Raw genomic sequence first — 14,068 nt, 5'->3', positions numbered from 1 at the left:
CAGACAGCTCGATGAACGGAATAATGACCACACTGATGTACCGGCACAAACGGAGAAGGAGACAGGCGGCACTGGCACTGTAGAGAGTACAGTACGATATAAGGTACACACCGCTCACCACTGTTTGCCTCTCCAGATGCGTGAAGTGGGTGCATGCGTTCCTGGTTCCCGCAGTTGCATTGTGAGTGTCGCAGCTTGGTTCCCTCATTGTTGATCTAGGCCTAGTGAACTCGCACACTCCCCTACAGTTCAAGGTGTTGGGGCTGCAACTGTGGACGCTCTGATCTGATATTATAGGTTATTTATAATGCGCTTAATACCCAGAGGTTTCTAAGCACGACCCGGGAATCGAACCTGTGTTGATCAGTGTCGTCTTGCTTCCAAGGCAAGCCCATTGTCGTTGAGCTATCTTCCCGAGACTGGGGCTTCTTCTGTCCTGTGTGTACATGGTGATTTTCCTAACCAGCACCAAGGAATGTTTTGGTTCTATTAAAGATAATGGGCCTATGTGAGTGGAAGAACAGTGCCACGGGAGCACTGCCTTCAGCGTGCTGTTCTTTTACACCAATTATCCTTCCGCTGATGGCACTTCATGTATCTTTGCTACGTCTTAACCAAAAAAACTTTCCTCCGCATCTTCGGATTTTCTGACCGATAACCCAACTCTGTTTGCTAGAATTCTTTTGCCTCCCTTCCTGAGCCAAACCTAATTTTGAATGCTGGAATGCATTGATAATGTGACAATGATATTGTGAGAGGAATCTTCAAAAATAAGTCTACAACCACTGCACTTAGTGTAGGGTTTTGATTCTATTAGCCATTGTGGTTAGAGACCTTGCAGAAATGGTAGCCACCTGTAAACGGTCAGTACAACATCCTTTCATCGCAGGGTTTTTTACAGCATATGTTTTTACTGAAAAAAACTCTGGTTTAGAAAAATGTATGGGTGTTTGGGAAATATATAAACAATTAAAGGTTGATGGATGGTTTTGGGTGGGGCCCTCCTAAAATAAAAAATGAGTTTTTTTTCATTAAAAAATCTGCGGTTAAAAAAACAGCGAAAAAACATCCCACGATGAAAAGGTAGCCACACTTATCTTTCTACAATGCATTTTGTGAAGGCACATATGGAATGTATGAACACAAGGTTTGTTTTATTTGCTCCTTGCGCAAGAAGAGATCACCTCACTCCTGCTCTAAAAACAATACACTGGCTCCCAGTAAAACACCGTACCACCTTCAAAACAATGTGCATAATGCACAGGGCAATCAGCGGACACGGAGCAGAATTCGTACAAAAGAAAATAACAATCTACAAGCCAACAAGAATCCTCAGGTCAAGCAACGAAATCCACCTGGAACTGAAGGCAAGCGTCCCCAACCAGCACGATCCTCCCCTCAATGAGAGACAATGAAGGACTCTCCCAGGATGGGAATAAGGCCAAGACAAAGTGCGGGTGAGCGTAAATGGGAGTTTATCAATCAGAATAGGGCATGCAAAGAACTCTGCAAACTCCGAGAGCGCTCTGTCTGACAATAGCAAAGACAGGCGTATATATTTACAAAAAACGTCATCAGAACCTACATACTATAGGGGGCACAAGTTCAATGGGATTGGGTGGCGACGACTAGCTATAGGCGCTGCTGCGATGTGGTTGGCCTTGGCTGGAGGACGCCACTGGTCAGCCTCGTGGGTTGGGCTGGGCCTCGCGGGTCGGCTGAGTTCATCCGGGCGGTGTTGTTGTGCCACTGTGGCCAGTGTCGGAGATGAATGTCTTTTCCTGACTTCTTTGCCCTAGGCCATGCACACCGCAGTCATTCAGTCATTGCAATATTATCTTCTTTAGTAAATCTTCCAATAGGTTATTCTACAGGTTAATGCAACACAGGAGGAATGCACCTTGAGTGGGGTTTGATGGCGATTCATCAGTACATGGTTACCAGTGTCCTGTTGACCGGGTACCATAGGTCGTGGGGCTGGGTCTCAAGGCATGGGACAGGCGGTACATGTCATCCTGTCTTGTTAGAAGTCGTTATGAATGTGCTGCTGTATGTTGCCATAGTGTTGGGTGTCCTAATTTTACAGGGGCCATAAACCTAAGGTGATCCGGTGGGTTGTGGGGTTTAAGAGAGGGCGCCTTTGGATTTGTGTGTTCAGGCGGAGGTTTACTGCTGGGCTGTAAATAATGCAGGTGGCGGGCTGTGGCCTCGGGTGCTGCAGAGGGGACTACAAATCTTTGAAGCGGCTCCAGCCTAGTTGGGGGAGGTGGAGCAGCACGGCGCGGGCCTCTGCTCTCTTGTTTGGCAGTCTTCGCAGGGAGGGAGGGGGAATGGCCTTGCACATATTCACAAAGGTATCTTCCTCGTGTGTTGCCGATTTTAGGTGAAAGCATCATAAACATTCGAATACTATACAATACTCATTTGAATCATTCCAAAACATACATTTTAACTTTGCTAAATGTCTCTCAAATATAGCCAGTCTGAGCACATTATTTGTACACTATGTTTTAACAACTACAACATTGTGTTATATGCATATACATTTGCAGTAAGTGAGGTAGTAGTGAGGTTGGTGGAGCGCATAGAAACGACTCGCCACTGTACGTGACGATAGTGGCACATAAGGGACTTGGGCATACATACATGAAGGGTGCATTTTCGTTACATTATCCCTTAATATGGTTGCATTTGTCTTTCTTTGCACTCTAGCAGCATTAGTTTGGTTATGGCGCAGGACCGTGGGGTGTAAGCTTTTGAATGATGTACATAACAAATAACCCCCGGGATGTTTTTATTATTTGCACACAACTGCAGTGGTGTGGGTGCTTCATTGCTAATGCCATGTGAACATGTATTCTGCCATATCTGTACGTTTTACAGATTTTCTAATCGAAGAGGTTTGTGGAGAAAATGCGCGCATTGCAAGTAGTTTTGGCATTAGTATTTGGGAACTTTTGCTTTTTATCCGAGGGCCATTTTACAGTTCTCTTTTTCACCCAGGCTTCGCTGGCCGGGTCATGCTGGGAGCAGTGATACACTGCGGAAGGTGAAATGTTACAGTGTTGGTATCTTACACTAGCTCATGTCCGTCTTGTTCGTGGGAACGGGCTCACAGCGGATCTGCCAGGGAGCTGCGGCCACAGGGATAATTGAAACTCTCCAAAGGTGGGGGCCGCGCTACAGTGCGCCAAGCTCACACCATCTTTATTAGACAAAATGGTTTCTGGGGCCTAGCTAAATTCAATACGTTTGGGCAATGTCTTCAGCAGGTGAGCCCTCCACCACCTGGGCCCTGGTGGTAATGAGGGGACGCCCGATGAGCCATGGCCCTCACCTGGGGAAGGGATGTAGGCAAGGGGGGTCTTTTGGACCAATCCTCCTCTACAGAACCAAAACCATACCTAAAGAAAAAACTTGGAGGCATGTCCTCCTACCACTTGGCCGCAAAAAACCTGAAACAACATCCCAAAAAAAACACCAAAGATCACCTAAAATTTAGGAAATTACTAAAAACCTGGCTCTTCAACACCAGAGACTCAAACTGAAAACCAAAACGGAAAGGCAAAGGGATGACAAAAACTAGAGTGGACACGGACAACTCCCAGAATCGACTGGGAAGCCCCCACGGCACCCGGATGAGTGATGCCGAGTAAAGAGTGGAACTCGGGCGACACCCATGGAGACGGTGTCAACAACCCCACCCTAACCCCACACAACACCCGCACTCGCCCCTTAGTTGCCACCAGGTACCACAGTATTGTGAAATTGTCGGGATATTATCAAACTCCGCAATAACTGAGCTGTGGACATTGGCAGGTGCACTGGCCGTATGAGTGGGAAGGGGGAGCCCTTAGGGCTTCGAGGGAGGAGGGGGGCATGAGGGGGCCAGATGTGAATGGTACCTTGAAGGCCGTATGGACCCAGATCAGGACAGAGATGCAGGGGTGCTCCTGAAACCCACCTGGGGGGATTACAGAAGCCGAAGCCCATCGCCTCAAGTCAGGATAGAGATGCCAACTAACAAACTTGCACTAACCATTTCCACCCTCCATATACATCTCTCAAACTACAAACCCAACCAAAAACCTACCGCACAACAAACCGCACAAACTTCACTACATTACAACAACAAAACAAAAACTCAGATTCGCACAACAGTACACAATGACCACCGGCCGCAAACACCTCCGGCCCAGCCAACTGACCCACTGGGCTGAGGCCGCCAAGAGCACATCACTGCTATCTTGCACTTTTCCAGCTTCCTCCCACTAACCACCCTCCCCTCCTCTTTCAGAGCGCCAGGGGACCACTCCGGTGGTGATAGTGCGCGGTACAAATGTCCTTTAACATAACATATAAAGGCATCCCATGTTCTCTCTTCATATTAAACGGCATGGTGCTTCTTGGGGGAACTGTATAAAACCTTATACCCCCATTTCTCATTGCCAAGAGTCTGGTGCATGTTCTATGACTTGTCAGGCAAGCATCTGTCGGGCTGTTCCCCATCCTTGGCAGTGGTACACGCTTAAGTCGGCAATATCTACTTGTTGTGGTTTAAGAAATTGAAGTTGGTGACTGGTTACTCAAATTGTGCCTTCACTTCTTGGTCCGGTTTTAATACTTCCGGCAAACCTTATTACCCCAGTGCCCGTCTGCCAAATTGGGAATGCTTAGAAATTGGACTTGTGCCAGTACAGAACTAACTTTCACACAGTCTGAACTACTTACTACCCAGTGCAGAGCCATTCTGCATTGGTTATTCATGGGAAACCGCCTGTTGCATCCTGCTCACACTACAACCAAAGTGGCTTATTGGCAGGCCTCAAATGTGCATTTGCCATTGGCAATTGTTAATTGCCACTTAGTGAGTAAGAAATGGTATGCTGTGTTGTGTGCATGTGCAGAATTAAGGGACAATGATTTTTCAAGCCTGGCTAGTAGCTTGAAACCTCAGGTTGTTTTACCCCGTCATTAGTTTGGTAAAATATGTGCTTGGGTATTTACGCTTACTAGAAGTGTCTCTATGGCTATAACACACTGCATTTACCTTTTCTGGTATTGGCTGAAGGGATGTGAAGCCGGGGCTCCTTTTTAGGTGCTCGAGTCTGGCTCTGCCTCAGCCATTTGTTTTTCTGAACATCTGTAGTTTTCTGAATGTCAGCTGATATGGCTGCCATCTAATGGCCGGGCTGAGCCTATAACAGAGGGAGAGGCTCACCTCTGCCTGAACAGCAGATACATGTTTACTATAAAAGCACATAGGGAAATGGAGATGCATGGCAACTGTGAGCCAATTAAAATCCCGTTTTGGCATAGCGTTTTGGAGAAATGTACAGTAACGGTTTCTAAAGCCACATAGTCGCCATCTGTAGTTGCTACCCATGATTTTTGCCTTGTCATAGTTGCAGACCAACATCTTGGACATTACAGATACATTACCATAGAGTTTGCACCACATTCCTCTGAATGCTCTCTAAACTAGGCACCAGATGAATTTCTTATGTCGACACTGCATTTAATGCATACGTAACTCTGCTTCAAAGGCCCAATTTAGCTCAATAGTTTGATGAAATGCGTAAATGGATGCTTTTGGTATTAAGGGCATGCTCTGCCCGTCACCATTCCCAACAAAGTAGAAGCTACAACCCAAGACCGATCCAGAGTATGCAGCAGGTTCTTATGAAACCGAGACTTTGATTTCCTCTTGTGCCCCTGAAATCCTTTGAATGTAAAACTAAAGAAAATCCTCTCACCCTTCATCCGGTGGTTGTACATCTAAGCCGAGTCTACAATGTTTCTAAGGATCCCAAATCAATTGAACATTGCACACACTAAAGCAGTGCTCCTCAAACTTGTATTATGGATGTATCAAAGGAGGCAGGATTGATAGATCGCAGCCGTAGCTAATTGACAAATCGAAGTTTGATTTTCAAACTGCTGCACACCAGTGCATTGAAAAGTTACTTATGCATTACTAACAAGCTTCTACATGGTTGTCAAATTACAATGTACCAGTAGTGCACGTGAAATACAACAACCACTGGTAGCTATTAAGTATTCAATGAATTCCTTAAACTGTACAGTTCTTCCAAATAAATGGGCCGGGAGGATTGCTCTGGGGCAATGTGTTGTCTTGGAAGCAAGACATTGCAGAGCACCACAGCTTTGAAACTCTGACTGCACTTAGAGACTGATCTCCGGCATGAAGTATGATTATAAAAGCTCAGGTTAAAAACCACCAAGTGTGTCTCATCAATGGCAACGCTGCCTCCGGACTCAATCCCTTGATCTGTAAATTAATACTTATCATTGGCTTGATGTCTGCAATGTCTGCAATGAAAGGGTAAACAGTAGGAGAAGAGGGGTAGAAGTCACATTATGTGACTGCAACTTATCTGTCCAACTCGCATCCATTTGTGGTCACTTCAGGTCTGGGTTATTTTAGAATGCCCCACTTTTAATCTATCTACACTTGTGAAATTGAATTGAATTTTGCCATGTAAGCCATAAATACTTGGATAATTGGCTTGCTTTCCGTGAGTCCGACAAGCAAATTCAGAAACTGTAATGGGGTGACTGCACGATTCCAATTGAGTCATTTGCTGTAAGATTATCATTACTTCATTCCAAAAAGCAAAAGCAGCAATAATTCTAACATTTTGCTATTACATGGGACTCATGTGAATGCGTGTATGCTGTTCGTGAAATGCCCTGGAGGTGCTGGAGTTCTAATGTCTTTAGGCCTGATTCACAAAAGTGTTTTTTTTTAATGGTGCAAACCCATTGAACAACACTATGAATCAGGCCCTTTGTCTATAAAAGTAGCGAGAGGACATAGTTTAGTGATACCTTGTTTGTTGTGGTCTGTGGGATCATTGCTTGGAAACAAATTAGCATATGGAGTTTTTTTCTCCAAATTTGTATTGAATTATTTTTTTATACAAGTTCGACATACATTTTAACTTCACAGCATGGATCAGCAAGGCAGTGAGATTACTGTCTGTGCGAGGTACAAAAAGAAAATGGCAAAACTTAATCACAAAATCGAACATTGGAGGGAGTTTAACGCTGCTCGGTGCTCCGTAAATAGTTCACAGTACCTGGACTATTAGAAATGTTATTAACATTGAAATGCAAGACTTTGGGTGGAGTGAGCGCTTATCAAGTTTAAACCTAATGCTTTTCCTGCGGGGTCTAGTCAGTTGGTCTTATGGAGTCCCAGTGTGCTTTGTCAAATTCAAGGAAAGGCAGCCACATCATATCTATGTTCTTGCTAGACTCCTGGATTGCTGCTGTTAGGCTCATAAATAGCTTGTGCTTTGGTCAGCCATTCTCTTTTTGTGGGGAGAGGGGTTGACTTCCATGTCACAGTGAAACACACACTCGTGGCTAAAAGCAGGTTACGGGGCATGTGTGCAAGTGCTGAACACAAGTCTTCATCCTCTTCTTCGACCCAAACAAGATTAATACAAGTGTTCGTGCCCTGGATATACCATCTATGGCTTGAATTCACCCCAGATCCTGCTTCCAGTATGTTTGGACCTCTCTGCATTGCCACCATTGGTGCCAGTAGTCACATCTCTCTCCACACCCTCTCCAGCAATTTGGGGACACACCTGGGAACATTTTTGATAGTCTTTGGGAGGTGTAGTGCCATCTGACCAGTAGGCCCGCATTGTGCATTTTGTATTGTACAGAGATTGATGTCCAAACTGCTCTATGTATTGCCTTCCAAGTCTCCAGTTTGGTTTCTAGTCTCAGTTCCGTTTCCCCCTGACTTCAGATGGTGGGCGTTCCAGGTGACCACTGGTGAGCAAGGACTTGTACATCCGTGCAATAAGACCCGCCGTTACCTGGGGAGCGTTAAGTATTTCTTCGAATGGGGTAATAGGGCGTTTTAATGAATCGCCCCAGCGAGCATCGTTCAAGACGCTCCTCAGCTTAAGGAATTGCATGGGGGGCGGGAAACTCCGAGCCCTGCAGAACTTCCTTAAAGTCCTCTAGGGGTATGAATGTACCTTTCCTCCACATCTGCCCCGTTCTTACAAGCCCCCTCCTCATACCAGGATTGTTAAGTGTGAACGTCATATATGAGATCCCTGATGGGTGGGGACCAGATGCAGCTGAGAGGGGAGGGCCACGTTGTTGTGACTCCCCGCATGGCTCGAGATGGGTGTCACAGGGACCATAGAACCTTCAAGACGGGATGCTCTTTAACTCGTCTTGTCATTGCCGATGAAGGGACCCACAACCACTCCCCTAGTGCAACTGGTGAAAAGATGTCATTTTCTATCGCTACCCATTGTTTTTCAGGGTTTTCCCATAGGTGGTCTGGCAGTACCCAGAGCTGGGATGCCTTATAATTTTCCCTAAATCGGGGTATCCCATACCTCCCTGTTCCTTGGGCTGAATCAGATTAGAATATGGTGTTCTTGGCTTTTTCCCAGCGCATAAGTACCTTAGCAAGGTGAGTTTTACTTCTGTCAGGAACGATTTGTGAATGATTATTGGAAGAGATTGGAACAGAAACAAGAAGCGGGGCAATATATTCATTTTTATGGAGGTGAAGTGAGCCGTCTAAGACAGGGGCAGCTTGGACCATCTGTTTATATCTTCTTGGATGGTAGCCCATAAGGGGGTGTAATTGGCCTCAAAGAGGTCTGCAAGGGAAACCGTGATGTTCACTCCCAGGTATTTGAGCGGGATTGTATCTGAAAGCCCCAGTCTGCCTGTAGCTCTCAGAGGTTCTAAGTTTGGTTTTAGTGGGACTGCGATAGTCTTCTGGAGATTTGCCCGGAAGCACAAGAGGGCGCCATAGCACGCTATTTCATGGAACAGGGCAGGAATAGATTCTAGCGGTTGGGTGAGGTAAAGCAAAATATCATCTGCAAATATGGCTAACTTGTATTCCTTGCCTCCTCGGGGAATGCCGTTAATCGGGGTTGGTCCAAATTGCTTGTGCGAAAGGTTCAATAACTAGAGCGTATATTAGAGGAGACAGCAGGGAGCCCTGTCTTGTGCCCTGTGTGTGGAAAGGGTTCTGATGAGGTGCCATTGATGAATTTGGCTCGGGCCAGTGGTACAATGCCTTTGCTCCCTGAATCCATGCCATTCCCAGCCCCGACCACTTCAGTACCGCTTGTAGAAAAGGCCACTCCACGCGGTCGAATGATTTTTCAGTGTCTATTGATAGTATTGTGGGACTGTCACCGGCTTCTCGTAGAGCAGCCATGAGATCTAAAGTTTTCCTAATGTTGTCGGACCTGCCTCCCTTTCACATGCCCTACTTGATCGGTGTGGACCTATTGTGGGAGAACTATTACTAGGGGGGCGGCCAGGATGCTGAAAAAGATCTTAGCATCTACATTGATGAGGGAGATTGGGCGGTATGATGCGCATTTCAAGGAGTCTTTGCCTTCTTTCGGGATTACTATAATTATGGAATCCGTGAATGATCTAGGGGCCTGTCCTGACTCTAGCATGGAGGTGAAGAGTTTGGTAAGGAAGGGGGAAAGGGAGTTACAATTTGATTTATAGAAGGCTGGTGTGTAGCCGTCTTCTCCTGGTGCTGAACCTGCCTTAAGATTGGAAATGGCGCTTTTCAACTCTGATGGTAATGCGGGCGTTCAGCACGTCTAGATGTTCGTTACTAATAGGTGGAGGTGGGAGGGCGGCCAGGTATTTTTTTCAAAATTTGAGGAGGTGCTTTCGCCTTCCGCTGAGTATAGTTCCGAGTAATATCTCGAAGCGGTTTATTTTTTTCTTGCGGGTTAGTAACAGGGGTGTCTTGTTCGTTAATTTTGTATATGGCTCTGACCTCTTTGCTTCCGTAGTCTGTTTGCCAGCATTGTATGAGCTTTGTCCTCTTTCTCAAAGAACTTCTATTTAAGGTACTTAAGTTGCGTTAAGCCCCTGCCATTCTATATATCTTTCAACTCAGTCCTTAGCCCCTTAATTTGACTCATCGTGTCCCCCTTGTGGTTGTGGTGACTTCTAAGGATGCGTTCCAGGTGGGAGATGTCCGCCCTTAGTTCCCTTTCCCTGAATTGTCTAAGTCTTTTTTTTTGGCTGCGCCCTCAGCTATTAGGAAGCCTCTTATTGTGGCTTTCCCCGCTTCCCACACCGTGTTTAGCAGCATCCCATCTACATCATTCATCTCAAAGTAGTTTGCAATGGCCTCAGAGTGTCTCCTTGAATACTGGGTCTCAACTCAGAATCATTACAAACCCTTCTTCGGGCAGCTTTAGGTAGGGGACCCAAGTTAAGGTCCAATGTGCAGAGGTCGTGGTCTGACCAGGCCACGACCTCTATTACAGAGCCCGACACATCACATTCACTTTCTGCCCCTAGTAGAAGGTAGTCTATCCTCGCAAAGGTTTGGTGATGGGGTCGGGGGGGAGAAAGTGAAGGCTTTTTCTTCCGGGTGAGCTGTGCGCCATTTGTCTAAGTGGTGTTCCCTCAGTTGGCTTAGGAATCTGTTCCCCTGCAGGGTGTTCGGTGGGTGGGTGTCCCACCTTACTGGATGCAAATCCCCATCACATTCCGCCACCACATTAAAATCACCCCACACAAACTAGCGTGCCCCTCTCCAGCCCCCCAAGAGGTCGAACAGTGGCTCAAAGAAGCAGGACTGACTTTGGTTGGGAGCATATGCGGAACAGAGTGTAATAGTGCACGTCCTCAACTGCCCTTTGAGCATTACGTATCTACCTTGGACATCTGTGTACTTGTGTGATCTGGAGCCCTAGAGACTTTCTGAGCAAAATACCAACGCCGCCTTTTGAGTGCCAGAGGCCCACACTGTGTCTCCAATTCCTTTCCCGATAATTTTGCCTTTGTGCGTAGTAGTGGCATTTTATAAGAACTGTTCGGGGTCCTTTTTGGTGTACCGCCCGCTCTGTGCACCCTGTCAAATTCTAGCTTGGGGAGGTTGGCTTTGTCATAGAGGGATAGGATCAGATCTTTGACTTTACTTTCGAGACTCGTCGCAGTTTCTCCTTGCTCTTCCTCCAGGCCGATGATATGAATGTTGGATCGCCTCTCTGTTTTCCAGGTAGTCCAGCTTTGTCTCAACATCCCGCTTCTTTTGCTCCAAGTCCGAGAGTCGGGCCTCATATTGCATCGTTGTAACGTCACTTGACTGCTGATTGCATCGTTGTGACGTCACTTGACTGCTGATTGCTTTCGACTGCTTCCAGGCGGTCTTCCACTTTGGCCATCTTTGTTTGGAGGGACGGTTTCTGTGAGACTAGATTTGATTGATCTGATTTCGTCCAGTAGGAGTCTAATATCAGATTTGATTCCATTATAGCCAGGCGCGGAGTTCGGCAGTGAGTTCCAGTCTGCCCCAGTCTGTGTCTGCTAGAGGAGCTGCTGCTACAGTGTTGGACATTGTGTTTCTGAAATACGTTACTATCTCTTTAATTGGAAGGACTTCCTTTAAATTACCCAGCCGGGCGCGGAGTTCGGCAGTGAGTTCCAGTCTGCCCCAGTCCGCGCCAGCTGCCCTTCGGTCTGCACTGTCACAATGACATGCGGCATGTTGGGTGCTCCGCAGATCCAGTCACAGCTCCTCCCAAGGCCGCAGGGTCCCCAGACGCGGCATAAATCCCTGCAACAGCGTCGGAAACAGGGTAACGAGCTGGAAGCGAAGGTAAGCGATAATCTAATGCCCGACTTTCCTGTTGCCGTCCCTAAAACATTTTTCCTGCAATTCCATTACTGTCCGCGTTAACGTCAGCTGCATTAAAGAAAACTGCCACCATTGACATAACTGATAGAACTGTTTCACAGTCTGCACATAAGACACTTGATGGAAATGCTTTACAATTCAGTGGTTCGGCTTGCTCCTGTAAGACCCAGAACCAAATATTAAGTGGTACACATGAAATAAAGACCGTAATGAGCGGGCCCTTGTTACACTCACCTTCGGTGTATGTTGATGCAAGTGATCGTCCGTATGACTCTCCATGTGAGAACTGACCTCGAGCTGCTCTCTGCGCATCTGGTAGACGATGTGACGCATATTGAAAATGCTCTTGCACCATGCAAAATGGGCTCGCTCGTTAGAACGATGACAACTGCTACTGTGCAACCTCCTACCCAGTCTTTAAGCCAGAGCGACGCGGCGATTGCAGTGCTTGTGATTGCCGCTCCACCTTCAGACATGATGGTTGAAAACGCTAACCGATTAATACTGGATGAGGCGGCTTCCCCGCTGCCGAGGGGCTTTGATTAAAAACAGCTCAATCATCCATTCAAGCTCCTCACAAATCATTACAGATTGAGAGGCAAGTGTACTAGCAATCAAACGGCTGCATGTGGACTCTCCAAAGTCTCATGATACTCCACCGCAAAAGCTTGCAAAATATGACGCAAGCATTGGTTCTCTAATCCAAGACGGAGCCCGTCCTGTTGTACCAGGTACCGAGATTCCCAACACACATGTAACACTCCAAACCAAAACTCTTCCTGCAGCAAATTTAGCCGCTCGTGAAGCACGAATTACGGAACGGTTAAAAGCTGATCTTTTATTAATGCGAGATCGACTAGAAGAGAGCTTCACTCAACAACACGTTAAAACCAGTGAATTGAGTAAACCCGACAAAAGTGATTCAAGAAACCAGGCCCCCTAAAGTTAGCACGCCTCATAGAAATCCATCTGTCTGTTTGACAAACTCGAGCACAGAAAAAAGGATAAGACGCTCAAGTACTCAAGTGAACGAAATCTCTAACATGAGCTCACAAACTATTAATGTTTCCGCTGCTCAAGACACTGAGGCTGACTGTGAGGCAAAAAAACAAGGCACACTTATCCATGGCTGCTGGAATTCAAATTCACAATGTTCTCGCCGCCACCTCAATTGCCATGCTTCCGTTTATGAAGTTATGAGTCCATTCATGACTCATTAACGGACCACACATCGATGCTCACAATGCTAAACATCAAGCTCACTGCGATGGAAACGCTATCCCAAAATATCACGCAAAGACTTGACTTTGAGGCTGATACTTCCAAAAGGTGGCAAAGACGTTTGAGTGATATAATCAGACAGGAAACGCGGGATAAAACCAATTTAATGGAGGCGGTTATAGACTGCACAAAATGGATGCGGCATAATGTTAGAACAATGCCGGTTTTCTTGCCAACGCTAATGCCTAGACCGCTACAAAAAAATGCAGTGATCACGCAAACAAACCTGCCACAAAGCTGGAACGATACATGCAATGAAGGAAATACCCTTGACTCAAATGTCGTAGTACCTGCGATTAGTGTATCTCCTGGCCCTGCATTGTCATCAAATGAATCTGATCCAAAATTCGTAACCAATGTGGTAGACACCATTGACAACGGTGTGAGTGTCCTCGCAAGAGGTAAATAACGCTCAAGTGGGCAAGAGTTATCAACATCATTTCTTGTGTCCCACAATTAACAAATATACCAAATGCTCAATTAACACAAGATTTGAGTTTGAAAAACTTAACCAAAAAACTATCATTTGGAATATTTTAAGGGTCAGCAAAAACGATAAAAGCTCCAGAAAATGCCATCGTACCGACATGAGCAATATTGAAAGCAAAGCCCGCTCTTGGCAAGAGTGGGCCGAAGGCCAAGAGATCTCGACCGAACGAAGCTAAAAAGTTCATAAGGAATATCTCAACCCCGCCCCCACAAAGCTTCTTCAAATGAACAGCCACAAAGGGGCCCCTTCACTCGATTGAAATTCAAACGGCCCCGGTCGTTGCTCAACGTCTCAAAAGAACGAGAGATAAGTCGCATGAAGTGAACGAGGAGGAGGCAGAGTCCTCGATGGACCTATGTGACCTCTAAACGTACTCGGTTGAAGAAGGTGATGAGGATTCTAGCAGGGGGAACAAAGGTGTCTATGTTCATGCAAATACCCTTGAGACACCTGTAGAGGTAAAATCTGCGAACCCAATGAGAACGAAAATACCACGAAGCGAAATGGTAAACACTGGACAGGCAAGACTCCCTGTGGCTTCCGAGACAACTAAAACTATCAAGAACGACATGAGTTGAGAAATAACAGCTCTAACTAAAAAT

General features: G+C 46.3%; 1 protein-coding gene across 3 annotated transcripts in view; it reads left to right on the top strand.

Moving 5' to 3' along the window:
* Positions 1-14,068, top strand: part of LOC138566520 (eukaryotic translation initiation factor 4E type 2-like) — a 247,557-nt gene that overhangs the window by 47,806 nt on the left and 185,683 nt on the right. For all 3 annotated transcript variants that reach the window (XM_069643960.1, XM_069643942.1, XM_069643953.1), the window contains exon 2: positions 4-103. In XM_069643960.1, coding sequence (XP_069500061.1) covers positions 4-103 — 100 coding nt within the window. The remainder of the gene's footprint in view (positions 1-3; positions 104-14,068) is intronic.

The sequence above is a fragment of the Ambystoma mexicanum genome, chromosome 1p (genome assembly GCF_040938575.1).
Source record: "Ambystoma mexicanum isolate Mex_15411 chromosome 1p, UKY_AmexF1_1, whole genome shotgun sequence".
Classification (NCBI taxonomy): Eukaryota; Metazoa; Chordata; class Amphibia; order Caudata; family Ambystomatidae; genus Ambystoma; species Ambystoma mexicanum.
This window is presented reverse-complemented; position numbering and strand designations above follow the sequence as displayed.